General features: G+C 46.5%; 2 protein-coding genes and 1 pseudogene across 3 annotated transcripts in view; 2 read left to right on the top strand and 1 right to left on the bottom strand.

Moving 5' to 3' along the window:
- Nucleotides 1–18,257, top strand: part of LOC123057112 (ras-related protein RABC1-like) — a 79,713-nt pseudogene extending 61,456 nt beyond the window's left edge. The window contains exons 2-7 of the transcript XR_006426792.1: nt 15,782–15,950; nt 16,093–16,161; nt 16,668–16,733; nt 17,115–17,236; nt 17,398–17,526; nt 17,865–18,257. The product of XR_006426792.1 is annotated as a ras-related protein RABC1-like (transcript). The remainder of the gene's footprint in view (nt 1–15,781; nt 15,951–16,092; nt 16,162–16,667; nt 16,734–17,114; nt 17,237–17,397; nt 17,527–17,864) is intronic.
- Nucleotides 18,258–20,097: 1,840 nt separating this feature from the next.
- LOC123063060 (uncharacterized) lies at nt 20,098–22,726 on the bottom strand. Its single transcript, XM_044486794.1, has 5 exons — nt 22,306–22,726; nt 22,122–22,221; nt 21,404–21,605; nt 20,652–20,723; nt 20,098–20,535 (listed from the first exon to the last, which is right to left on the bottom strand). The coding sequence occupies exons 1-5, from the start codon at nt 22,650–22,652 to the stop codon at nt 20,369–20,371; spliced, it is 888 nt and encodes a 295-aa protein (XP_044342729.1). The 5' UTR covers nt 22,653–22,726; the 3' UTR covers nt 20,098–20,368.
- Nucleotides 22,727–22,786: 60 nt separating this feature from the next.
- LOC123063059 (uncharacterized) lies at nt 22,787–25,046 on the top strand. The gene is made up of 4 exons (XM_044486793.1): nt 22,787–22,909; nt 22,989–23,212; nt 23,661–23,899; nt 24,005–25,046. The coding sequence occupies exons 2-4, from the start codon at nt 23,031–23,033 to the stop codon at nt 24,787–24,789; spliced, it is 1,206 nt and encodes a 401-aa protein (XP_044342728.1). The 5' UTR covers nt 22,787–22,909; nt 22,989–23,030; the 3' UTR covers nt 24,790–25,046.
- Nucleotides 25,047–26,429: the final 1,383 nt, after the last annotated feature.

The raw sequence follows: 26,429 nt of genomic DNA on the forward strand, positions 1-26,429 counted from the left end.
CAAATTCATCCAAACATTGGCTAGCAAACTTAGCAGGAGGGATTTCAGCTTTATCATATCTATAGAGATAATTTACCTTTACTACATGTGTCGGTTTATCAAGACCGTGTGTTTCTTTAATAGGTAATGAATCAAGACCATGTATTTCTTCAACAGGAGGTAAATTCTTAACATCTTCAGCTTTTATACCTTTTTCTTTCATAGATTTATTTGCCTCTTGCATATTTTCAGGATTGAGAAATAGAATACCCCTTTTCTTCGGAGTTGGCTTAGGAGTTGGTTCAGGAAGTGTCCAATTATTTTCATTAGTTAGCATATTATTCAATAGCAATTCAGCTTGATCAACAGTTCTTTCCCTGAAAACACAACCAACACAACTATCCAGGTGGTCTCTGGAAACATTGGTTAGTCCATTATAAAACATATCAAGTATTTCATTTTTCTTGAGAGGATGATCAGGCAAAGCATTAAGTAATTGGAGAAGCCTCCCCCAAGCTTGTGGGAGACTCTCTTTTTCAATTTGCACAAAATTATATATTTCCTTAAAGCAGCTTGTTTCTTATGAGCGGGGAAATATTTAGGAGAGAAGTAATAAATCATATCCTAGGGACTACACACTTAAGCAGGATCAAGAGAATTAAACCATATCTTAGCATCACCCTTTAATGAGAACGAAAATAATTCAAGGATATAATAGTAGCGAGTTTTCTCATCATTAGTAAATAGGGTAGCTATATCATTTAATTTAGTAAGATGTGCCACAACAGTTTCAGATTCATAGCAATAGAAAGGATCAGATTCAACCAAAGTAATTAACTCAGGATCAACTGAGAAATCATAATCCTTATCAATAATAAAGATAGGTGAAGTAGCATAAGCAGGATCATATTTCATTCTAGCATTCAAAGACTTTTCTTTAAGCTTAGCTAATAGTTTCTTAAGATCACTTCTATCATTGTAGGAAAGAAAGTCTCTAGCAGTTTTCTTCATCCATAACATAACCCTCAGGCACAACAGGCAATTAATATCTAGGGGGAGAATCTTCATCATCACTTTCATCAATATTATCAGTTTAAATAATTTCATTCTCTCTAGCCCTAGCAAGTTGTTAATCAAGAAACTCACCAAGTAGCACAATAGTATCAAGCATAGAAGTAGATTCATCATAAATATCATGCAAAGTAGAAGTGGAATCATCAATAACATGTGACCTATCAGAATCAATAGCATGTGTAGGAGTCGCAAGTTTACTCAAAATAGAAGGTGAATCAAGTGCAGAGCTAGATGGCAGTTCCTTGCCTCCCCTCGTAGTTGAGGGAAAAATCTTGGTTCTTTGATCTTTCAAGTTCTTCATAGTGATAAGCAGATATAAATCCCAAGTGACTCAAAGAATAGATCTATGCTCCCTAGCAACGGCACCAGAAAATGGTCTTGATAACCCACAAGTATAAGGGATCGCAACAGTTTTCGAGGGTAGAGTATTCAACCCAAATTTATTGATTCGACACAAGGGGAGCCAAAGAATATTCTCAAGTATTAGCAGCTGAGTTGTCAATTCAACCACACCTGGAAACTTAATATCTGTAGCAAGGTATTTAGTAGCAAAAGTAATATTTTTGGGTTTTATAGTGATTGTAACAGTAGCAACGAAAAAGTAAATAAGCGAAGAACAATATATGTAAAAGCTCGTAGGCATTGGATCGGTGAAGGAGAATTATGCCGAATGTGATCGAACATGTAACAGTCATAACATAGGGTGACACAGAACTAGCTCTAGTTCATCAATGTAATGTAGGCATGTATTCCGAATATAGTCATACATGCTTATGAAAAATAACTTACATGACATCTTTTGTCCTACCCTCCCGTGGCAGCGGGGTCCTATTGGAAACTAAGGGATATTAAGGCCTCCTTTTAATAGAGTACCGGACCAAAGCATTAACACACATAGTGAATACATTAACTCCTCAAACTATGGTCATCACCGAGAGTGGTCCCGATTATTGTCACTTCGGGGTTGCCGGATCATAACACATAGTAGGTGACTATAGACTTGCAAGATAGGATCAAGAATTCACATATATTCATGAAAACATAATAGGTTCAGATCTGAAGTCATGGCACTCGGGCCCTAGTGACAAGCATTAAGCATAGCAAAGTCATAGCAACATCAATCTCAGAACATAGTGGATACCAGGGATAAACCCTAACAAAACTAACTCGATTACATGACAAATCACATCAAACCCATCACCGTCCAGCAAGCTTATGATGGAATTACTCACGCACGGCAGTGATCATCATGAAATTGGTGATGGAGGAAGGTTGATGATGACGATGGCGACGGATTCCCCTCTCCGGAGCCCCGAACGGACTCCAGATCAGCTCTCCCGAGAGAGTTTAGGGCTTGGCGGAGGCTCCGTATCGTAAAACGCGATGAATCCTTCTCTCTCATTTTTTTTCTCCCCAAAAGTGAATATATGGAGTCAAGGTTGAGGTCGGTGGAGAATCAGGGGGCCCACGAGGCAGGGGGCGCGCCCCCCATCCTCGTGGACAGGTGGAGGCCCCCCTGACGTGGATTCTTCTTCCAGTATTTTTTATATATTCCAAAATAATTCTCCGTTGATTTTCAGGTCATTCGAAGAACTTTTATTTCTGCACAAAAATAACACCATGGCAATTCTGCTGAAAACAGTGTCAGTCCGGGTTAGTTCCATTCAAGTCATGCAAGTTAGAGTCTAAAACAAGGGCAAAAGTGTTTGGAAAAGTAGATACGACGGAGACGTATCAGTGTCTCTACAACAGGTTCACTAGAAGCATGCAAAGTCCTATCATTTTTCTTTTTCTTCCTCTTAGAAGGACTAGGTGCATCAATATTAATTCTCTGAGAATCTTGCTCAATTCTCTTAGGGTGGCCCTCAGGATACAAAGGTTCCTGAGTCACTTTACCTCCTCTAGTTGCAACTCTAACAGCAAAGTCATTATTCTTACTATTCAATTTATTGAGCAAATCATTCTGAGCTTTAAGTACTTGTTCTACTTGAGTGGTAACCATAGAAGCATGTTTACTAATAAGTTTAAGTTCACCCTTAACACTAGCCATATAATCACTCAAGTGTTCAATCATATAAGCATTGTATTTCAGTTATCTACCAAAATAAGCATTAAAATCTTCTTGCTTAACCATAAAGTTATCAAATTCATCCAAACATTAGCTAGCAAACTTAGCAGGAGGGATTTCAGCTTTATCATATCTATAGAGAGAATTTACCTTTACTACTTGTGTCGGGTTATCAAGACCGTGTGTTTCTTCAATAGGTAATGAATCAAGACCATGTATTTCTTCAACAGGAGGTAAATTATTAACATCTTCAGCTTTTATACCTTTTTTCTTTCATAGATTTCTTTGCCTCTTGCATATCTTCAGGACTGAGAAATAGAATACCCCTTTTCTTCGGAGTTGGCTTAGGAGTTGGTTCAGGAAGTGTCCAATTATTTTCATTAGTCAACATATTATTCAATAGCAATTCAGCTTGATCAACAGTTCTTTCCCTGAAAACACAACCAGCACAACTATCCAGGTGGTCTCTGGAAACATCGGTTAGTCCATTATAAAAGATATCAAGTATTTCATTTTTCTTGAGAGGATGATCAGGCAAAGCATTAAGTAATTGGAGAATCCCCCCCCCCCCAAGCTCGTGGGAGACTCTCTTTTTCAGTTTGCACAAAATTATATATTTCCCTTAAAGTAGCTTGTTTCTTATGAGCGGGGAAATATTTAGCAGAGAAGTAATAAATCATATCCTGGGGACTACACGCGCAACTAGGATCAAGAGAATTAAACCATATCTTAGCATCACCTGTCGGTGTCAAAACCGGCGGATCTCGGGTAGGGGGTCCCGAACTATGCATCTAAAGCAGATGGTAACAGGAGGCGGGGGACGCGATGTTTACCCAGGTTCGGGCCCTCGCGATGGAGGTAATACCCTACTTCATGCTTGATTGATCTTGATGATATGAGTATTACAAGAGTTGATCTATCACGAGATCGGAGAGGCTAAACCCTAGAAGCTAGCCCATGGTATGATTGTTGTTGTCCTACGGACTAAAACCCTCCGGTATATATAGACACCGGAGGGGCTAGGGTTACACCGAGTCAGTTACAAGGGAGGAGATCTACATATCCGAATCGCCAACCTTGCCTTCCACGCAAAGGAGAGTCCCAACCGGACACGGGACGAAGTCTTCAATCTTGTATCTTCATAGTCCAACAGTCCAGCCAAAGTATATAGCCCAGCTGTCCGAGGACCCCCTAATCCAGGACTCCCTCAGTAGCCCTTGAACCAGGCTTCAATGACGACGAGTCCGGCGCGCAGATTGTCTTCGGCATTGCAAGGTGGGTTCTCCTCCAAGTCCTGAGTACCTGTCGTAGCGAGTTGTGTCCGGCCTCCCATGAATGTTGCACTCCTCGACTTCTGTGTCTTAATGATGGCTATCTTCCACGTGTCGAGCGAATGTGAGAGGTCGGGGTATTTTTACATTTACCAACCTAACCAGGTATATGAATCGTCTATTTAAACAGTCGGGGATCTTTAGATCCAGATCACACCACCTTCCCACAGCGAGTATCCATCGGAGCGTGCCCGGAAAAATCCATCCCATCATGGCCGGCCACCGTAGCTCCTCCTCTCGCCCCCGTAGCCCTAAGCCAGGTAGTTGGGAGAAGTGTTCTATTTCCCATAGCCAACTAGTGGAGTTGCAGACCTAGGGGTTTCTCCCTCCTGTGTACATGGTCCCCGTCCGAGCCAGACTAGCCACTTATAATGGCGGGGAGCAAGCGGAAAGCTTCCCCAACCCATCCACGGGGGAGCGGGTATGCCTCGTCCCTTATTTATTGAGGGGACTCGGATTTCCAATCCATCCATTCCTCTGTGGGCTCCTGGAGTTGTATGGCCTACAGCTGCATAATTTTACTCCCGTCTCCATATTACACATCGCAGGCTATGTTGCCTTTTACGAGCTGTTCCTGGGCTGTGAAGCTCATTTCGAGCTATGGCAGAGGCTATTCTACCTCGTGCCCCGTACACAGAAGGGGTCAATATTTCAAGTGGGCGGAGCCGAAATATGGCGCATCGCCGGGACCGGATACCTGTCCGGTACTCCGAATAAGACATCCGAAGAGTGGCCCTCGGAGTGGTTTTATATGGAGGACGTTCCCCTCCCGGACCCTATTCGGATGGGCCTTCCTGAGTTCAACAACGCCCCTTTGAAGAAACACCATTGCTGGCTCCCTCGGAGCCCCCAGGAGGAAGATAACAGAGAGGTCCTTTACCTAATGAGCCGGATAAAGACACTGGTCGAATCAGGACTGACAATAATCGAGGTTATGTCAGTATGTATAATGCGGGGGGTGCAGCCACTTCAATATCGGGGACAACCCATGTGGCACTTCAATGGAGAAGATGATGCCACCCGCTGCGGTCGAAAAGGTCCGGACTCCGCCACCGCTCTGGCGAAAATACTGTCCGATTTATATAAGGGAGAGGAAGAGGAGTTCATCCGTATTAAGCCACGGGATGGATTCTCCATGTACAACCCCCCAAACTGGGTGAGCTGCTGCTTTTTACTCCAAACCTTCCCGCTTTCTTTGTCATAAATATTTACCTTGCTATTTCATAGCAGGAACTATGAAAAGCTGTGAGGGAGATTCACAGCCCATCTCCACAGCCAGAGGACCCTGATCGGGCCCTCGATCCCGGACTCGAAGAAGATTCGGACATATTCGTGGAGCTCATCGACAGGACGTTTTATCAGTTAAGCTGCGACGGTGCCTTGGTGGCCATCACCGCCGATTATCCTGGACTGCTCCCTACATCGCATGTAAGTAAAACCGGAGTCCCAACTTCCGAGAAGGTCCCCTTTTTTGCACTTCACCCACCGCACACGTATGGTGTCTTGCAGGGAAGGCCCTCGGGGCGCCATGCCGAACCCGCAGTGACTCACCAACAAGGGGCACCGAAACCGGGTAGGCTTAAAAGGAAGGCGGTCAGGACTGAGATGCCTTCGCAGAGGTATGAAAAAGAACCCTGCTCTATGGTTATTGTCTTTAAAATATAATAATGTCCGTGGTTAAAACCAGGAAAAACACTCGCCAGACCGTATCCGGAGAGCCTGCCGGCCATGCCTCCACCAGTCGGGCTCCAGAGCCGAACTTGGACGCAGATGCTAACATGGGGACAATGCCGGATATTCCTCCTATCGAGGATGCGGATAGGCTGTCCGCCAAAAATTCCGAAGTGGAGAGTGCCATGAAGCACAGGCGTCACCGGGCCGTACTCCGCGACCCCGGTTTTTCTAAAGAGGCGTTTGATGCCTTCAACTCGGGGGATGCGTACATCTGAGCTGCTCAAAATGGTCTTGCCAGAGCCACGGACCAGTATGTAAAGGATATACGGGTAAGAAAATCTAATAATTATATATATACCAGTAGCCCCTAAGACTTGAAACAGTTGGCACAACTGATTTAAGGATCATTATTTGCATAGGTTCTTACTGAGAAGAATACCCAGATGTCTCAAGAGCTGGAGGAGTGCAAAGCCCAGCTACGGGCCGCAGTTGCCAAAATGGAGGAGTCCCAAAAGGCCCCATCTAGTAACCCTTGTTCCTATCGAAAAGAACGAGATGTACCAGTTAATATTTGGCTTGCATGCTAATCTAATCAATAGATTCTGCAGATGATCCCGGAGTGAATTCGGAGGAGCAACATACTCAACGACAGTTGAAGGCTGGCGAGCGCGTGCTTACACAAGTAAGGCGGGAGAAAAACGATCTCCAAGATGCCAATACCCGGCTGGATGTTGAACTGAAGGATGTTCGGGCCCAGCTGGCTGACTCCGTAAAGGAGAATAAAAGGCTTCGACGCGGCATTTTCAGTAAGTGCTTGAGCGAACTCCTATAGAGTTCGGTGAAGAAACTAGTTAACAGAGCTATATCTATAGGTATGTTGACGGGCCATCCCGGAGAGGAGATGCCCGGGTCTGCAAGAGATCTTCTGCCAGAGCTCTCACAACTACACGAACAAGTTTGGCAGGTGATGCAGGACCTTTCCCAGGCCTTGTGGCCGTCTGCCTCCCTGCCAGGAGGCATGGGAGAGCTTGTAGAGATACTCAAGGGAGCGCGGCGGCGCTTCCGATTATGGAAGATATCTGCCTGCCGACAAGGTGCAAGGGAAGCCTGGGCCATGGTGAAGACTCGATATACCAAGGCTGACCCAAACCATATGGCCGAGGTCGGACCTGTAGGGCCTGACGGGAAAGAGATCACCGTCAGCTTGGTGTATGACCAAGTGAAATTAGCCGCAAAGTATTCCCAACAGGATTGTAGGCTAGACAGCCTGTTGGATGGTATAGAAGAAGAATTTAGTCAGTCTAAGTGACTGTGTACTTCGAGTGACATATATTGTCCCTAGCCAGATTGTAAATCATTTGTCATGGCGGACCTTTTCGCTTCAACCTCCGGACTTGCCAGTCCGGAGTGTATCCGAATACCCGCTCAGTTATGTAAAAACTGAGGTACGCTTGGAAACCAGGCGTAGGGGTCATAAGTGCTTGAACAGACAAGTACCCAACTAGTTATGTTATATTACATGGATAGTAAGAAACATCTTCCAGGGAGAATAGTTCCGTTAAGGGTTCCTTTCCCTGGGTACGCATGCATTAATGTGCATGTCCGAACTGCGACAAGAGACGCAGGATATAAACATCTGGGGGTATGTATTCTAATAAGTAAAAATGTCATCCTTTGTTTGCCGACCGAATATTCCCTTAAGAACGCTAGCTTTCGGCTTCACCCAGTCTGAGGTACACGTCCGGCTGACCCGGCAGTAACAATCGCAGAGGTGCTCCCCTTATGCCCTAGCCGAATTAAGGGAACGTAGGGCATAAACATAAGAGCCAAGCAACCTAGCTTGGCCAAAACTTAAGTCATATCGATGCATATAATGGCAAAGAAAAGGTGCATGTGTAAAAATAACACATGTGCGTCAGGCATAGAGCCCAGATCATAATTATATTAAGCTTCTATATAAGAAGCCCCCAGGTATAATGAGCGCGCTTAGCGCGTACAAATTGTGCAGTCAAGACACATTTTAACCTTTGAAGGCTGCGAAGAAAAGGAAGAAAGACAGAAAAATATAGATAACGAATATATAAAAAATTGACGGAGGTAAGGAGACGAACACAGAGTCCGGCGCTAGGCGTAGAACCTTCGGAGTCTAGCCGCGTTCCATAGGTTTGGCTCGAGTCGATTGTCCAATGCATCCCACAGACGGTACGCTCCACCAGTCAAAACCTTGTCAATAACAAAGGGACCTTTCCATTTGGGTTTGAGCTTGTCCTTTTTCTTCTCTAGTAGGCGTAGAACGAGTTCGCCAACATTATAAGTTTTGGCTCGTACTTCTCTGCTTTGATATCGTCCAGCATGTTGTTGATAGAATGCAGATCGGGCTTTTGCCACATCACGCTCCTCCTCCAGGGCGTCCAAACTATCCTGCCGATCTAGCTCGGCTTCTTTCTCTTCGTACATGTGCACGCGAGGTGAGTCATGAATGGTGTCGCAGGGCAGTACCACCTCTGCGCCGTACACCATAAAGAAAGGTGTGTATCCGGTACTGCGATTTGGCATGGTCCGCATCCCCCATAGTATGGAGTCGATCTCCTCGACCCAGTGCGTATCTGATTCCTTCAAGGACCGCACTAGTCTGGGTTTAATGCCGCTCATTATAAGACCATTTGCTTGTTTGACTTGACCGTTAGTTTGAGAATGATAGACAGATGCGTAATCGAGCTTAATGCCCATTTTGCTGCACCAAGTTTTTACCTCATCGTCTGTAAAGTTCGAGCCATTATCGGTGATGATACTATGGGGGACACCATAGCGGTGTACAACCCTGGATATGAAATCTATCACTGGTCCAGATTTGGCCGTTTTAACTGGTTTGGCCTCTATCCATTTGGTGAATTTATCCACCATGACCAATAGGTACTTTTTCTTATGGCTTCCTCCTTTAAGGGGTCCGACCATATCAAGCCCCCATACCGCAAATGGCCAAGTAATGGGGATCGTTTGGAGAGCGGTAGGTGGAATATGGCTTTGGTTTGCAAAGAGCTGGCAACCGACGCAATGTTGAATGAGGTCCTGTGCATCTGCTCGAGCTATCGGCCAGTAGAAACCTGTACGGAAGGCCTTACTTACAAGGGCCCGAGCTGCGGCGTGATGGCCGCAGAGTCCAGCATGAATTTCTGCCAAAATTTGTCGTCCTTCCTCCTCGGAGATGCACCTTTGCAGTACTCCGGTAGCACTTTTCTTATAAAGCTCTCCCTCGTAGACCTTGTAGGCTTTAGACCGCCGCACAATGCAATGTGCCTCGTTTTGGTCCTCAGGGAGTTCTTGCCTATTTAGGTAAGCCAATAAGGGTTCTGTCCACGGGGCGATGACAGTCATAATCACGTGGGAAGAATGTGTTATCTCAGTGGCGGAGCCTCCGATTATGTCAGAGTGTTCGAGGGCTGGTGTTGTGGCCGAATCCGGACTGTTGTTGCCGGTCTCCCCTTCCCACACCACGGATGGCTCGAACAACCTTTCTAAGAAAATATTAGGTGGGACAGGGTCGCGCTTAGCGCCGATTCGGGCGAGGATATCCGTCGCTTGATTGTTTTCTTGGACCACATGGTGGAATTCAAGCCCCTCGAATCGAGCTGACATTTTGAGGACGGCATTGCGATAAGCCGCCATTTTTGGGTCCTTGGCATCAAAATCTCCATTTATCTGGGATATTGCGAGGTTCAAATCCCCACGCACCTCTAGGCATTGAATGCCCATGGAGACTGCCATCCGAAGACCATGCACAGGGCCTCATATTCGGCTCCATTGTTGGAGTCTGTGTATAATATTTGGAATACGTATTGGAATGTATCTCCAGTTGGGGATGTCAGGACGACGCCTGCCCCTAGACCCGTCAGCATTTTAGAGTCGTCGAAGTGCATGATCCAATTGGAGTACGCGTCATATTCTTTAGGGAGTTCGGCTTCTGTCCATTCGGCGACGAAATCGGCCATTACTTGTGACTTAATGGCTCGCGATGGTTTGTATGATATGTCGAACAGGAGGAGCTCAATAGCCCATTTAGCAATCCGGCCCGTGGCATCGCGGTTGTTTATAATGTCGTTGAGTGGAACCTCGGAGGCCACCGTAATTGAACACTCTTGAAAGTAGTGTCGTAGTTTTTGGGATGCCATGAAGACCGCGTATGCTATCTTTTGATAATGTGGGTACCGGGATTTGCATGGAGTGAGGACAGTGGATACGTAGTATACCGACTTTTGAAGCGGGAACTTATGTCCGCCCGTTTCTCGTTCGACGACGAGCACAGCGCTTACAACCTGGTGTGTTGCCGCTATATATAACAGCATTGGTTTGCCGATATTTGGCGCGGCCAAGATTGGGTTGCTGGCCAAGGCAGATTTTATTTCTTCCAATCTGGTCGTAGTCGCGTCCGTCCACTCAAAGTGTTCGGTGTGCCGAAGAAGGCGATAAAGAGGTAATGCCTTTTCTCCCAATTGGGAGATAAAGCGGCTTAAGGCAGCCACGCATCCAGTTAATTTCTGGATTTGCTTGAGGTTTGTTGGGATAGCCAACTGTGCAGAGCTTGGATTTTAGCCGGATTCGCTTCAATTCCTCTATTGGAAATGATGAAGCCCAAGAGCTTTTCGGCGAGTACGCCGAAAACGCATTTTTCTGGATTGAGCTTAATGGCATATGCTCGGATATTGTCGAACGTGAGCCTCAAGCCATCTATCAAAGATTCGACGTGTCTGGTTTTAATTACTACATTGTCTATGTATGCCTCCACTGTTTTGCCGATTTGTGCTTCTAGGCATGTCTGAATCATGCGTTGATAGGTCGCACCGGCGTTTTTGAGCCGAAAGGCATGGTGTTGAAACAGAAGGGGCCGTATGGAGTAATGAATGCCGTTGCAGCTTGATCGGGCTCCACCATCTTGATTTGATGGTATTCGGAGTATGCATCGAGGAAACACAATGAGTCATGTCCCGCGGTAGCATCGATAATTTGATCGATGCGGGGGAGGGGGAAGGGATCCTTGGGGCAACCTTGTTAAGGTCCTTAATATCGACACATAGGCGCCAGGATTTGTCCTTCTTTGGTACCATCACCAGGTTTGCTAGCCAGTCCAGATGTTTTATTTCTCTAATGAATCTGGCCTCGAGTAACTTGGCTAGTTCTTCTCCCATGGCTTGTCGCTTGGGTTCGAAGAAACGCCTAAGAGTTTGCTTGATCGGCTTGTACCCCTTTAGAATGTTTAGGCTATGCTCGGCTAGCCTGCGTAGGATGCCTGGCATATCTGAAGGATGCCAGGAAAAGTTGTCCCAATTCTCGCGTAAGAACTCCCGCAGTGCGGCGTCTGTTGTGGGGTTCAGCTGTGCCCCGATGGATTCTATTTTTGAAGGGTCCGTTGGGTGGACCTGGAATTTGACTATTTTGTCCGCTGGTTTAAAAGAGGTGTACTTGGATCTTTTGTCGAGTATCACGTCGTCCCTGTCCACTGTAGAGCGCAATGCAGTTAGTTCTTCGGCCGCGAGGGCTTCGGATAACGCTTCGAGAGCTAGTGCGGCGGTTTTGTTTTCGGCACGGAGTGCTATGTCCGGATCACTATCTAGAGTGATGATTCCATTGGGCCCAGGCATCTTGAGCTTCATGTACCCGTAATGGGGTATAGCTTGGAAGATCGTGAATGCCTCTCGCCTTAAAAGGGCGTGGTATCCGCTACTAAACGGGGCCACTTGGAATGTGATTTCTTTGCACCTGTAATTCTCCGGCGTGCCGAATACCACATCTAGTGTGATTTTTCCCGCACATTGTGCCTCCCGACTAGGGATGATTCCTCTGAAGGTCGTGCTGCTTTGCTCAATGCGGCTCTTGTCTATTTCCATTTTTCGAAGAGTCTCCTCATAGATGAGGTTTAATCCGCTGCCGCCGTCCGTGAGTACTTTAGTAAGCCGGAAGCCGTCCACAATTGGACTAAGGACCAAAGCGGCTGGAGCTCGGGCTGTGCAGAATTGAGGTTCATCACTGGCATTGAAGGTTATGGCCGTGTCATTCCATGGATTTATTGTTGCAACGTGGCAAACTTCGGCGAGGTTGTGAAGTGCCCGCTTGCGCCTATTGTTTGAGGCGAAAGTCTCGAAGACTGTCAGTATTGTATTGTTATTTTCCGCGGGAGGGTGCTCGGTGGTATTATTGACGAGGAGGTCCTCGCCGCTCCTGGCCACCTGCCGGAGTATCCAACATGCTCTAAGGCTGTGTGTTGGCATGGTATCCGATGTACTTTGAATTTTGCATGGCCCATTGAGCCATCCCTCCAATACGGTTCTACGCTCTGTAGTGGGTTTTGGCTTCTTTGTAATTGGATTGGGTGACTTACGAGAGTACACCCTTTTAGTTCGGACAGAGGGTCTAGGTAGAGCCGGAGGATCCCAGAATTGTGTTTGGGATTTCCAAGTGCTTTCCATCACACAGTACTTCCGTACTATGGACGCCAAGTCAGCGAAGTGTGTTATATCACGGTGACTTATGGCGTTGAGGATTCCCTTGTCCGTGCAATTTTTGCAAAAGAATGAAATTGCGTCTTCCTCGCGACAGTCCTTCACCTTGCTTATTGCAAGGAGGAATCTGGCCCAATAGTGATGTACTGTCTCTTGGGGCTCTTGTCTAATATGGGAAAGATCACTTATGTGAGGGGGGGTGGGTAGATTTAAGTCCAAACCCTGGCCCGGTCTGAGACCCAAAGGAGTTTCCGAGCTTGGTAGTTCGGGCTCTGGGACATGGCCCAATGGTACTAACCCGCTGTTCGATTCCATGTTCGAAGCTTGGGCCATGTCCTCCCGTAGACGGGTATCCGGCTCGGAGAGCTCGGGAATCCGGACATAGTTTGTCCTCAAAATAGAGGAAGAATTGCTGCATCTCTCCTCCACCACCGCTATCTGATGGGTAACCGACGGAGAGTTAATCTCCCTTTGGCCGGGTTTAAGCCCGATCTGATCATAGTCCGTAGCGACTCCCAATGCGGCAATGCGATCCAAGAGCTCATTCAAAGAAGAGAGCTCCATTGGATCCATCTGCTCGGTGAATCCCGAGCCGACGTAGAGGCTGTTTTTGATGACCCGAGAAGTCATCATCGGCGCGACGGCCGATGGGCGGTCACGACAAAGCCGCCTAATCGGAGAGTTTGGCCTACAGCCAGGGCTCCCCCAGAGGTAACGTTGTCCCTTACAACAAGGCGAGCCATCAGGCCTTACCGTGACGGCACAGTGGAACTCTCAATGAAAGCACCAATGTCGGTGTCAAAACCGGCGGATCTCGGGTAGGGGGTCCCAAACTGTGCGTCTCGGCCGGATGGTAATAGGAGGCGAGGGACACGAAGTTTTACCCAGGTTCCGGCCCTCTCGATGAAGGTAAAACCCTACATCCTGCTTGATTAATATTGATGATATGGGTAGTACAAGAGTAGATCTACCACGAGATCAGAGAGGCTAAACCCTAGAAGCTAGCCTATGGTATGATTGTTGTTGTCCTATGGACTAAAACCCTCCGGTTTATATAGACACCGAAGGGGCTAGGGTTACACCGAGTCGGTTACAAGGGAGGAGATCTACATATCTGAATCGCCAAGCTTGCCTTCCATGCAAAGGAGAGTCCCAACCAGACACGGGATGAAATCGTGTATCTTCATAGTCCAGAAGTCTGGCTGAAGGTATAGTCCGGCCATCCGGACACCCCCTACTCCAGGACTCCCTCAGTAGCCCCTGAACCAGGCTTCAATGACGACGAGTCCGGCGCGCAGATTGTCTTCGGCATTGCAAGGCGGGTTCCTCCTCCAAATACTTCATAGAAGATTTTGAACACAAAGATAGTGTCCGGCTCTGCAAAATAAGTTTCCACATATTGTCATAGAGAGAATAATATTTACACAAATCTAATCTGCTGACATATTCCGTAATGTGACACACCACGGCCAAGCCTTTATTCGAGTCGTTTCATTATCCCACCTCAGCGCGTCATGCGAGGCGGTTTCCTTGGCACGTCTTGTTAAAGCAGAGATCATGTCCCCTTATTCCGGGATTCTCATCAATGCGGGCGTGGGTAACCCAGCCGCTTCTAGGACTCCTAGATCATAGGCAAGTCCAAACGAACACGGAGAGGACGCTTGATATTCACCTTCTTTATAAAGGGGACAAGGCTTTTATTTTTCCCTCCCGTGCTCAATCGATTCGTTCCCCCACCTCAAGCTCAAACGCCCGAAGTTTAGGTCAGGTGCTCCGAACCTTCAGTCATGTCCGGATCTAGCCTTCAAGGCCAATGGGTGCCTTCCTCCGTCATGGAAGAAGACATCTAAAAGTTGAGGGAGGCCAGATATTTGACCGTCGAGATTTTGCATCGGCTGCCTCCCCGAGGGCAGGCCGTTCCCACCCCCGAACCCAACGAGAACGTCGTGTTCGTCTCCCACTTCCTCCGAGGTCTAGGCCTTGCTCTGGATCCTTTCGTCAGGGGCCTGATGTTTTATTACGGGCTAGACTTCCATGATCTAGCTCCGAACTCTTTTCTTCATATCACGACATTTATTGTCGTGTGCGAGGCCTTCCTCCGGGTTACCCCTCACTTTGGCCTATGGCTCAAGACCTTTGAAGTGAAGCCAAAGACGATCGAGGGGCAACATGCAGCGTGTGGAGGTGCCTCAATACGCAAGATGGCAGGAGCTCCGTGGCCCAAAGGTTCCATCCCAGAGGTGTCTGAATTGTGGCAACAGGAGTGGTTCTACATCACGGCTCCTAGAAGTGCCAAGTGGGTGGTCGCCCCTGTTTTCCGCTCGGGCCCTCCACCACAACTGATGTCATGGATCAGCAGAGGTCTGAGCTGGGGTCCGGCCAAGGACGTGCCTATACTGCAAAGCCACATTCGCGATCTCATCAATGGAGATTTCAGTTTGGTTGCGGTAATACAAGTTATGCTGGTTCGTCAAGTCCAGCCTTGCAAACGCCGGCCTCTTCGCCTATGGGAGTTCAATCCCGAGGGACCGCGTGTCATTCAAAATTTTCTCGGCCTGACGCACGAGGAGATGTACAAGTCATTCTTCGGACCTCAGGTGGAGTGTCCGGAAATCACCGAGGACGTGGGCCTGAATAGTAACCGCGCCGCCGAACAGGTAAGGCATCTTCCGGCCGAACATACTATCTCTCCTTTGTTACGGAGTTATTTCTGAGAGTTTGCTTTTTGACCAGGACTGGCTAATAAAGGCGAACTTGATTCGGTGTTCGGCCCCCCTTCCTGAGGATTTGGAAAATCCGGTATTGGAAAAGATGCTCCAGACCGCACCTTGCCCGAAGCCCTTGAAGGAAGATACTGTGGAGGATAATGCGGGCGGACGCGGGCCCCCAACGCTGCCCATTCTAGCCGAGGGAGCGAGCGTCTCCATGAAGGAAGACAAGCAGAAGAGAAAAAGGACTGCGCCCGGGGATTCGGAAGCCGAAGCTTCCAAACGGGAGAAGAAGTCTTCCACAGAGGGTCCTACCTTAGGGGGTGCCGTTGCCGCACAAAGTCCGCGGGGGATCAATTCTCCCGCGAGTCGTAAGTGACCCGAAATACTTTAATAGTATAGATATGTCATTTTTTTCTTGTGAGAAGATAACCACCGCATATATTTTTACAGTTCGGGCCTTAGCCCCTCTCGTCGACAGCGTCGTCCTCTCAGGCGCAGGCGCAGCCGGACTTCGATTACCTGTTCAAGCTCCTCCTCATCGGCGACTCCGGCGTCGGCAAGAGCAGTCTCCTCCTCCGATTCACATCCGACTCATTCGAGGACCTATCCCCAACCATCGGTACGCACATCCCTAATTTCTTTCTTTCTTTCCCCCATCTAATCAAATCGAATCGAATCCAATCCAATCCAATCAAACCCATGGAATCCCTAATTGGATCCCTGATGAGATGAGATGAGATGAGATGCAATTGCAATTGCAGGCGTGGACTTCAAGGTGAAGATGGTTAACATTGCCGGCAAGAAGCTCAAGCTCGCCGTCTGGGACACCGGTACCCTACTCCCATCTCCTCTAGTTTCTTACATTGAACCGTCTCCGATTGCTTAGGCCCACTCCACTCCGCTCGCATGTCATGTCATGTGAAACTACACTACATATACTCTGTTTCTCCAATCTCTTCACTACTCTCTGCTTGCTTTTTTAATTCTAGTATACTGTAAAATTGTCCTGTCCTGTCCTGTCCTCCCCTGCCCTCACTCCTCAGTAAAATTATTTCATTGCATCGCATTGGGGTGGAGGGTCATCTAGGATATTATCCTCTAAACAAAGTAGAGCAAGGAAGAATAGTCCCTGGTTCCAAGCTTTTAGTGTTATGTCACATCTAACACGTGACAATTTTGACCGCCTGATGCTTTTGTAGAATTTCCCCTTTCTTTTGTTTCCGAGTAGATTATGTGTGCAATGCGATTCAGTTTTTTTCTCGTTTTCTTAAATGCCCCAGTTCACCCTTTTGAGTTCTCATGATTTAGCTGCTGATGCCGTGTGCCTCTTGTGCAGCTGGACAGGAACGGTTTAGGACCTTGACCAGCTCTTACTACAGAGGGGCACAAGGGATCATCATGGGTAGTATGTTTACCGTCTCATACTCCTTCCTTTCTTCTCCCCGTCCTATGTATGTATATTCATGCAACTTGATGGCACATTAAATAGCCTAGTTTTGCAACCAAACTACTCTGTCAATTGCCTTATACAGTATTATCAAAACTACACATCAGCTTAAGACTTTCGTGACAGAAAATTACTGCATCTATAGAGCATCCTTTCAGGCTTGTTGCAACTTTTGAGATCCTCATACAAGGAGGGTACAACAGTTTTTCACTACATGGGGTCGCAAAGCCTCTTTTTTTTGTTGCTGTTTCTTTTATTTGTGTGTTCCTTGCTGGGTTCTAACGAGCTGTCTAATTTGGAGAAATGCCACTTAATAAACGTCTCGTCTGTTTTCAGTGTACGATGTTACTCGCCGAGAAACATTCACCAATCTCTCTGACATATGGGCCAAGGAAATTGACCTGTATTCGACCAACCAGGACTGTATAAAGATGCTTGTCGGAAACAAAGTGGACAAGGTACCGCTTCTGTCCACACCTCTACATTCTTATGTCACTTATCTGTATTTGTGTCGAGGCATGCTGCATAGTAGGTTTCTCGGGTGGATGTTTTTTTTCCTGTCTGTGTTTAGAGTTGACTTGAGAGCAGAGCTGAATGTGGATAATGCTTGGTTTGGCAGGAAAGTGAGAGGGCTGTCACCAAGAAGGAAGGCATTGACTTTGCCAGGGAGTATGGGTGTTTATTTCTGGAATGCAGTGCGAAAACCAAAGTGAACGTGGAGCAGTGCTTTGAGGAGCTTGTGCTCAAGGTATGTATACATGATGTTGTGACTTCCAGCTCTCGATTCCTTCTGTATCTGGCATGGTTGTACTACTGTGAAACTGCACTTCAAACGGCTATTCATGCATCAAGGCGTGTCCGTGCACACTAGTGGAATGCTGCTTGTTCTGTTTATGTGTCTAGAAAAGGACCAGTATAAATTAGCTCTTGTTGGTCGGTCTTGTTACTTACACGTGGAACACTCTCACAGATAGAATAGAAATATTTACTAGTGCAGATGATTCAGTATAAATTTTCTGTATTGAATGGAGTTTTTCTTTCCCATGTGTTGAAACTGACATGAATGTTGCCCGCACGATGGTGCAGATATTGGACACGCCGAGCCTGTTGGCGGATGCATCCTCTGGGGCGAAGAAGAACATCTTCAAGCAGAAGGCGCCAGAGGCTGATGCTGCGGCGAGCGGCTGCTGTTGATTTCATTCACGCATGCTAATCCCGGACATCTATCTATGATCTATCTTAGTGGAGGATGGATGACAACGTTTGTTGGAGAAAGTGATGATATCTAGGCAGCTTGTTTGTTTCTGCCGGTTTTATTTCGCTTTTGTGTTGCTGTATATGAATCAGTCAGTCGGTCGGTCGCTCAATGCTCCTCATGTTGAAGTTGAATCTGAAAACAAAACACAGTACCTTGGCAGCTTTCAGCTCTCTCTATAATGTACGTACGTATTATTAAGAAAAGCTCTATAAATTTAGTCACGAGGAAACAATTGATTTGTGCTGAAATTTAGTTTATAAAATCATCCAGGTGAGCTCGTGCATACAAACAGACGTGGTCGAGTTCCTATACTAGGCTAATCAGTTTCCTGTTACATCAAGTTTGTATGCATCAACTCTATCAATCTGAACTCGTGCTTGCAGAGAGACATCAAGTCCATCAGTTCGGAATTATTTGTCCTTGGACATTATTTTTTTGTTCCTTGAGAACATGTTTGGACAGTTGCATGTTAGGACAAGTACATGTCTCCCTCCAAACACGTTCAGAGAAGATGAATTTTTTTGCATGCTCAGACAAGTTCTCCCTCCGTAAAGGAATATAAGAGCGTTTAGATCAGATCACTAAAGTAGTAATCTAAACAACACTCTTATATTTCTTCACCGGACGACGGAGGGAGTACATGTCTTGATTTTTGCATCTTCAGACAAGTTCCTTTCAAAATGGCTCAGAGAATATTCCTGCATTTTGCATGTCTCAGTTCAATTTTGCTCAATTCCAGCACTGTGCATGAACCAACAGTTGCTCTCAGTTCAATTTTGCTCAATTCAACCAACTGCCATTAGTTTAGGGTTCAAATGAAAATGACAAACAGTACGCTCGCTCAGATTATTGCCAAGACCACAGAAGGTGGACTGCATCTGCATGAGAGGAAGGGTGGCACGAGCTGCTTCAGGAAGCCAAGGTCGTTCGTTCCTGTGTCTTGTCCATCTGCGCTGGCGCAGGAAGCCGTTCCACAACTCTGACAAAGTACAATAACAACCCAACTGATGGACAACAAGGAGTTCTTGACCTCATACATACTATATTACTGGAGCTTGCAAATGCGTTTAATGATCCGCAGTTTCTACCTCCCCATGGGGATGTACCTGAATGAGTAGAAGGTGGTTTCTCATTGTCAGAAGAGTCAGCCACAAGACCTACAGAACCTGTCAGTGAAGAATCCCAAGCAGTCAAGCAGGCCTCGCAGCTGCGCAATCTCATTCATAGGCAGAGACACAGCGGTAGAGATCGTGGTAGAGACATATCTGCTGATGAAGAGCGGACACCATCACCCGTGGAAGCCGAGTGTAGTGTCGACGAAGAGCAGCGAGTCGACGTAGAGCGGCATGTTAAAGCCACCGGCGGCGGAGTCGGTGTAGATTGACGATCACCATGTACGGAAGCCGCCAGAGGAGTCCTCCTCGATGTAGGGCGGTCACCATCACGTGCGGAAGCCATCAAATAAGTCGTTGTAGAGCGGCCACATCCGTGGGCGGAAGCCGCGAGAGGAGTCGACGTAAAGCGGCCACTACCACGTGCAAAAGCCGTAAGAGGAGTCGAAGTAGAGCGAGCACTACCACCATGAATAGATGCCGCGAGAGGAGTCAACGAATAGCGACCAACATAGCCTGCTGAAGACGCCGTATGTAGGCGACATCACAGACGGACGAGGACCATGAAGACGCCGTATGTAGGCGACATCACAGACGGACGAGGACCAAACACCGAGTGACGACGTATGTGCGAGATGGTGCCAATGTAGGGAACACCGTGGAAAATCAGGGACGTTTTATCTCTCTGTGCATCAACAATAACAGTTCTTCTAAACATATAGCAAAATAAAGCCAGCTGATTGCAGAAATAGCAACGAAAGACTTGTAGAACTATCAAGTCACATAGCTTTGCAATCACTAGTAATAGAACTAATAAATATAGTAGTAGAAATGTGTCTAGGCTTACTAGCTGCTCAACCCTGACAGGAATGGTACAACACCCTGGACTGAATGCAAAGAGAATAAGTAAGACATGAGCTATAAGAAGAAGATCCAATTAAGCGGGGTATGATGAAGTTGAGTTGCCAATTAAGAAGAAGATCCACAGCGTTGCTATCAACCATCTCATAAATACGTACATGATTTTATTGTACTTACGCCACAGCCATCATCTGTTTCATAATACTACTACATAGCATAGCATAACATAGGGCATTCCACCCGGGAAGACATAATTAATATGCAGCAGCACAACCAACAACCTAAGGCATGTCATCATATTACAAGTCTTTCGTATCCACAAATGATATATAGATTGGGTGCTCAGCCAGCTCTGGTCATCATTTTCCAAACGCAAATTTTTCTGGCGATGGATGCAGCACTTCAGACTGAAGATAGCACATTTGACAAACACACTCTGCCTTGTAATGTCCACACGGAAATGCTTTCCCCACACAAGGAACCTCGCTATCAACAAGACGGTTGCATGTATTGCAAAGGCAATCCGCTGAAAAAACAAAGACACTAAGTCAACAAACATGCACAATAAGCAAGAGAACAATTGTGCACTTGTGTTCTGTCATCAATCAAAGGATATATAAAAAAGAGGAAGCGAGGACATACAACTGCCATCACGACGAGTTCCCCACCCAAGATGAAGGCCAAACAAACTGTAGGCTTCAGTAACTGGCTCATCTGTATGTAAAACAAACACAAGCAAGGAAATAAACAAAGCGGAGTCAGCATAGAAAATGCATGGTGTAACAGCAAAGGCACTAACAAGGTAGGTCCATGAATATATATTTTTATAAAGCAAAGTAATAACCTAGCTAGTGGAACAATATGGAATAAAGACCAGGAGCCTAGCTAGGTTTGTAACAACAGCCATCTTGATTGTACCAGGAAAGATCCCATAAACAAGTACCCCCTCCTTCCCACAATATAAGACGTTTTTGCTTGCAAAAAATCTTATATGGTGGGACGGAGGGAGTATGTATCAGTCACCTCATGCACAAAAAAGAGAAGAAGAAAAAGGGAAATACCACAAGTTTATCCCAATTGAACAATCTAAAAAAAATGCATAATAATTGTAAAAACATTGCAAGTACCTCAGATTCACCACACCCCAGAAAGACAACATAAACAAGTTTCAAAACAGTGGTCACCAGAGCACATTTTAATGAATATAAATATACAATAAGCTAAGGTGGTTTTCGGCATCAAGCACTAGCTACCTTCCTGTATATGATTATGATGACATGCATGCCACATGGTGGTTGTTTGGGTTTTAGCACTGAAAGAGATTTGAGCTTCCAGATCCAACATGTGGTATGTATGATATGTGATGAATGAAGATAGCAATAGTACATACATACCTAGCGGGGTGCACGAAACAACTCCTTGAAAACCATCTTTGGTAACAAGCTCATAAAAGAAGAGAGTTGGTCTAGGGGGCAGTAAGGAGAAGTAGCTGGAGTGCTTGGGGCTAGCGACGAAGTTGCCATGAGTCCAGCAAGAGCCATTGTGAGGACTGCTGTACCTGGTCACCTTGCCAGGGGCAGGTACGTACTCATTTTCCTGGGCAACCAACGAACCAACCAAGCAACCATGGAAAATGGAATGAGTACATGTAGCAATAAGTAAGGTAAAACAAAAGCAGAACAAAATGACTGAATGACTAGGGTTAAGTTGTTCAGTTTTGCAGTTTCTACTTAAAAAAAAAACTTGTAAGTATATGCCAGTCAGTGGCCACAAACATCATCTTGTCGGGATAACTGTTTTATATATGATATGACAGTAGGAGAGATCAAAATTGAAATTGTTTGAAGGCCGCTTGACTTGAGATTTTGTAAGAGTTATTAATGATTGCATATAAGGATGGGGTTGTTTGGTTGTGGGACAAATTTGCCGAATGCTAGAGACGACAAAATGAGGTTATCCATTTTAATCAGTGTGCACATAGATAGATACTCCCTCCGTCCCAAAATTCTTGTCTTAGATTTGTCTAGATACGGGTGTATCGATACATGGATGGGAAGCAAGCAGCAAGCTGCAAAAGAGCAAAGTGAGAGGAGTAGAAATATACATACATACCGGATGATTTAGGTTATAGTGGCGAAGGCATTCCTCCATGACAAGTTGATGATCTTGAGCTGCTGCTACCTCGGAGGGGCTCGGCAACATCATCATAGAACTATCAAGATTTACAAGATAAACACGGATGAGTTAGTTAGGTAGGAGGAGTAGGGAGATGTGAAGGTTAATAATGTCTTGTTACCTGTTCCAGTTGTGTTCCAACCTGTCGAATTGCTCAGGCTCTGGAGCAGGCTCAGGCTGTAGGGATGATGGTAGGCAACGGGACAAGATGAGGGACCAGAGGGGCGACGACGAAGCTGCAGGGAGCGGCGGCGAGGGCGAAGGCTCCGACGAGAGCGAGGCCAACTCCGAGAGCAAGGCCTCCCTCTTGGCAATCAGATCAAGAGCATCCGGAGAAAGGCTAAGGCTGAGGCGAGGCCCCATCGCCTCCCCTTCCGCGGCCGCGACCTTGGCCTTGGCCTTGACCTTGGCTGACTGGCGCGCTCCCCTTCCGACGACGGCCTCCCCTTCCGCGGCGGCGCCGGCCATCTCTCTCGCTCCGATTGGGGATTGGGGATTTTTTTTTGTTGGCTAGGGTTTGCGTCCGTGCGATTCGGCCACAGACAGACAGAGTAAAGTAAATAGACGACACGGCGGAGGAGACCGAGTCGGCCCAAAATAAACCAACACACGGACCGAGACGGCCCACGACCCGAGTCGGCCCACGACTCGAGACCTAGCTCCTGCCGCCGACCACCATCTCCGTCTCCTCCTCCTCCTCCTCCCCGCCGCTTACCGGACTGCAGGTCGTCCGATTCGAGCTCTTCCGCCGACCAACCCTAGCCTGCCTGATTCCGCCCTACTGACTCCTTGCATTTCATCCAGTGAGTCTGGTGGTGCGGCTGCTTTGCTTAGTGGAGCGCCGCCATGTTCGAGCCAACGACCCCCGCCCTTGCTGGGAAGGGCTTCGGGGCGCGGCAGCGCTGGAAGATGCTTCTCTCGCTGGGGCTGGGCGTCGCCGGCGCCGGCTACGCCGCCTACCGCTTCTACAACGCGCACCAGAAGAAGCTAGTCCAGGTGGAGGAGGAGGAGGATATCATCAAGCAACAGTAAGAACACACACGACCACCAGATTTTATTCTTTTTCCATGCAAGTGTGCATTTTCCTTCCTGCTTATGTGTGTGTTTGTCCATCTTAGTGGTATATATGGTAGCAAACAGCATTGAGTTGATGTCTTGGTGGTGGTGATCTGGGGCAGTAAGTTCTGTGATCGATCGGTTGATCGAATTCACTTTGTGCATTGGGTTCCTGTGATGCTGTTTACAACGCTATTGCGGCCGCTAAGCCATTTAGCGGCAAGTAAATAGAGTGCATATTCATCAGTGAAACGGGGTATTCTCATCAGGAAAATAGAAATAGAGGATTTCTTCAAGAATGGATATTAACATGCCTTGGTGCAGATCCATTTTCAGAAGAATGGATGTTAACATCTTGTTCAAGTGCCTCGCGCCGAGCAAGTGAGTCCTTCATGACCGTTCTGTGCTATTCTCTGTTAGGTTGCAAGGCCAGTTTGAAGAGGTGAAGGAGGAGCAGGAGGAAGGGAAGGAGGAGCAGGAGGAGCAAGGGGAGGAGGAGGAGGAGCAGCAGCAGCAAGTTCTTCCTCCTTTGCCGGAGGCAGACAGAGATTGGAAGTCTTACTACTACCGCAACTGGGATCACGTTCTACCTCCACCAACATTGCAGCTCGCAAGTAGTCTGCCTCGCATCCCCAGACAACCACACAAGACAAAATGGAGTAAGTAACAGATTATCCATCCCAAGGAAAAACCTTTGGTCCAAATTCTTTCATGAATTGACACTGACACCGCTCCAAACTTCTTTTCGGGTTTAACCTTTGCAGGTGGAGTATGCTCCTTGCACTGCTATGGCGAAACACTCACAGCGTTGTTACGGTTGGTCTACCGTCAAGACGGGGGCTTCAATGTCGATCATTTGGCATTGATTCTCTCTGCTGCTGGCCAGGGATTCCTTAGGGAAACAGGAGCAAGCATTTATGACATATCTCTGTTGATTGCTCAGACTGGTATTCCATTTGAGCCCAGTAGCATCCCAGCTTTCTTATTCCCAAGTGATGTTGTGCTGGAGCCGCAGCATCGGGTGTACGCTCACGGTCTGTCGATAACGTATGGCTCAGCCCAGACGCTTCCACTTACTCAGGAGCCGTGGACCGAAGAGGCGATTGCTCAAGGGCTTTGCCGTGACTCGACACGTGACCTGTTTGAGAAGGTTATGAAATTTCGCGAGTCACTATGCAAGGTCATCGATGCCGGTCCCATTGCTGTCACGCTGAATCCGCAGCGCCACTATTATGACATCCGTTCGGATGATGAGCCTTACAGGTTAAAAGCAAATGGAGAATACATTATGATCAAGTTACCCAACGGCAATGAGATAAAGGCAGGGCATGTCGTAACAGTGTACGGGTACGCATGCCCGGGAGGCGATGTGCGGAGTTTACTCCTCAACTATCAAGAGAATACAGTGAGGGCGCCAGCGCGAAACCAAGATGAGGCCGCGGTGCCACAAGACCAAGTCAATCCTGGCCGACATCTAATGGATCCGGATGCGTTCTATGGCTACTACACACCGGGCGGCCTCAAGAACATCAAATTCACACTGAAGTAGCTACTCTGGATGATGGAACCTGATCTATTTATGTCGTTTTAGCTACATTTGCTAGTATGTGCTGAACTATGTAGAGCTGAACCCATTGGTAGTCGATGAAAAGCAAAGCATCACATGTAATGGAAATACACATTTTTCATTTCAGTCATTTCCAGTATGCTATGCACGTGGATGGACAATATGTGTGATGACACCTGAAGCATTTTGTTTTTCTTGGTGGGCTCATCATCTTTAGCTATTGAATCATTTTGTCCTCATCTGTGGCTGGGAATGCCTTATTACCTGAAATGATATGTCTTATTATCTGGTGTGAAGTGCAAACTGACACACCTCCGGTGTTACGGCTTGATATCTCTTGGTCTTGGGATGTACACCTGGCATCTAGTCAGTAACCTCCCATGGGCCATGGTCCGTTAATTTCAACTCACCGGCGAGAGGCTGTCTGTATGCTTAAAAATTTATAGTAAGAGTGTTCAATGTCCTTTCACTTGTATGTAAATTTCTTGTTTGAGCGCGAGGATTGATTGCTGCTCAGCTGGGTCAGTAGATTTATTGTTCAGTCTAAGCATGTAGTTCGAAAAAAAATCTAATCTTTTGGCTGCTGATTTGTACGGTTTCAGTTTCAGTTTAAGTTTGGTACAGTGGCGTTGATGTGAGAAGTAACAAGACTAAGATGGTGTTCTGTTTTGCAGGTAGCTGGTGTGGGTCCCATCTGTCAGCTCTATCTTGTTCCTCCTCACCCCGTTGTTGCATGCGTGCTCTAACTCTCAAGACATGGGCAGTCGTCTATGGTTGGTTGCAGTTGGCGATTAACTCACTGACGAGATGAAATTTTTCGCCTGTAACGCCATCGGACGTCCCTATGCTCAAGTAAGATATGTAATAAGGGAGGTTATGTGAATACAATTTCCGGATGGTTTGAGTTTGGTACAGTGGTGTTTGTTCATTTTAAGGCTGACAAACTAGCTGCCAAGTTCCAGTAAAATCTTTTAAGGCTGACAACTAGCTGCCATTTTAATCTGTGGCGAAGCAGCCTACACACATTTTAATTTGAGCAAGCTTCGTTTGGGCACATCACATGGATAGATGAATGGTCAAATAAATAAATGGAGCCAAAATCTATAAGTTATGACTTCAAACTGAATGACACCTCAGTCAGTGAGGTCAGTTTCAGGTTCTGAAACTGAAACTGAATGCTGCTGATTTGTTGAGTTTGAGTTTGGTAATTAGGGTGGTGTGGACGTAAGAAGAGATGGCCTCTCTTCTCTTTGTATGCTATGCTACTTAATATGTCAATCTCAGATTAATCAGTACAGTACCCCAACTAGTTCTGTGTTCCTAGTATACTTTTTTTTCTTTGAAAGATTAGTTTGTACTTTGTAGTATGTCGATGTGCTGCTTAATATGGGGCACTTAATATGTAACTAGATTTTCTAAATTTTGAAATTTTAATTCTGATTATGCATATCACTGTTTTTCATCTAAAATGTGTAGTATTTTCATATTTATGGACACCACAGAATTTCAAAATTTTACTATGGGGTATTATATTTCTATAGAAGTACTACACGTGTTGTTTTGATCAAAGATAATTTTCTTCTTTTCTATCCAAAAAGATGTAGCTCATACATCAGTACTAA

Source organism: Triticum aestivum, chromosome 3A, assembly GCF_018294505.1.
Source record: "Triticum aestivum cultivar Chinese Spring chromosome 3A, IWGSC CS RefSeq v2.1, whole genome shotgun sequence".
Classification (NCBI taxonomy): domain Eukaryota; kingdom Viridiplantae; phylum Streptophyta; class Magnoliopsida; order Poales; family Poaceae; genus Triticum; species Triticum aestivum.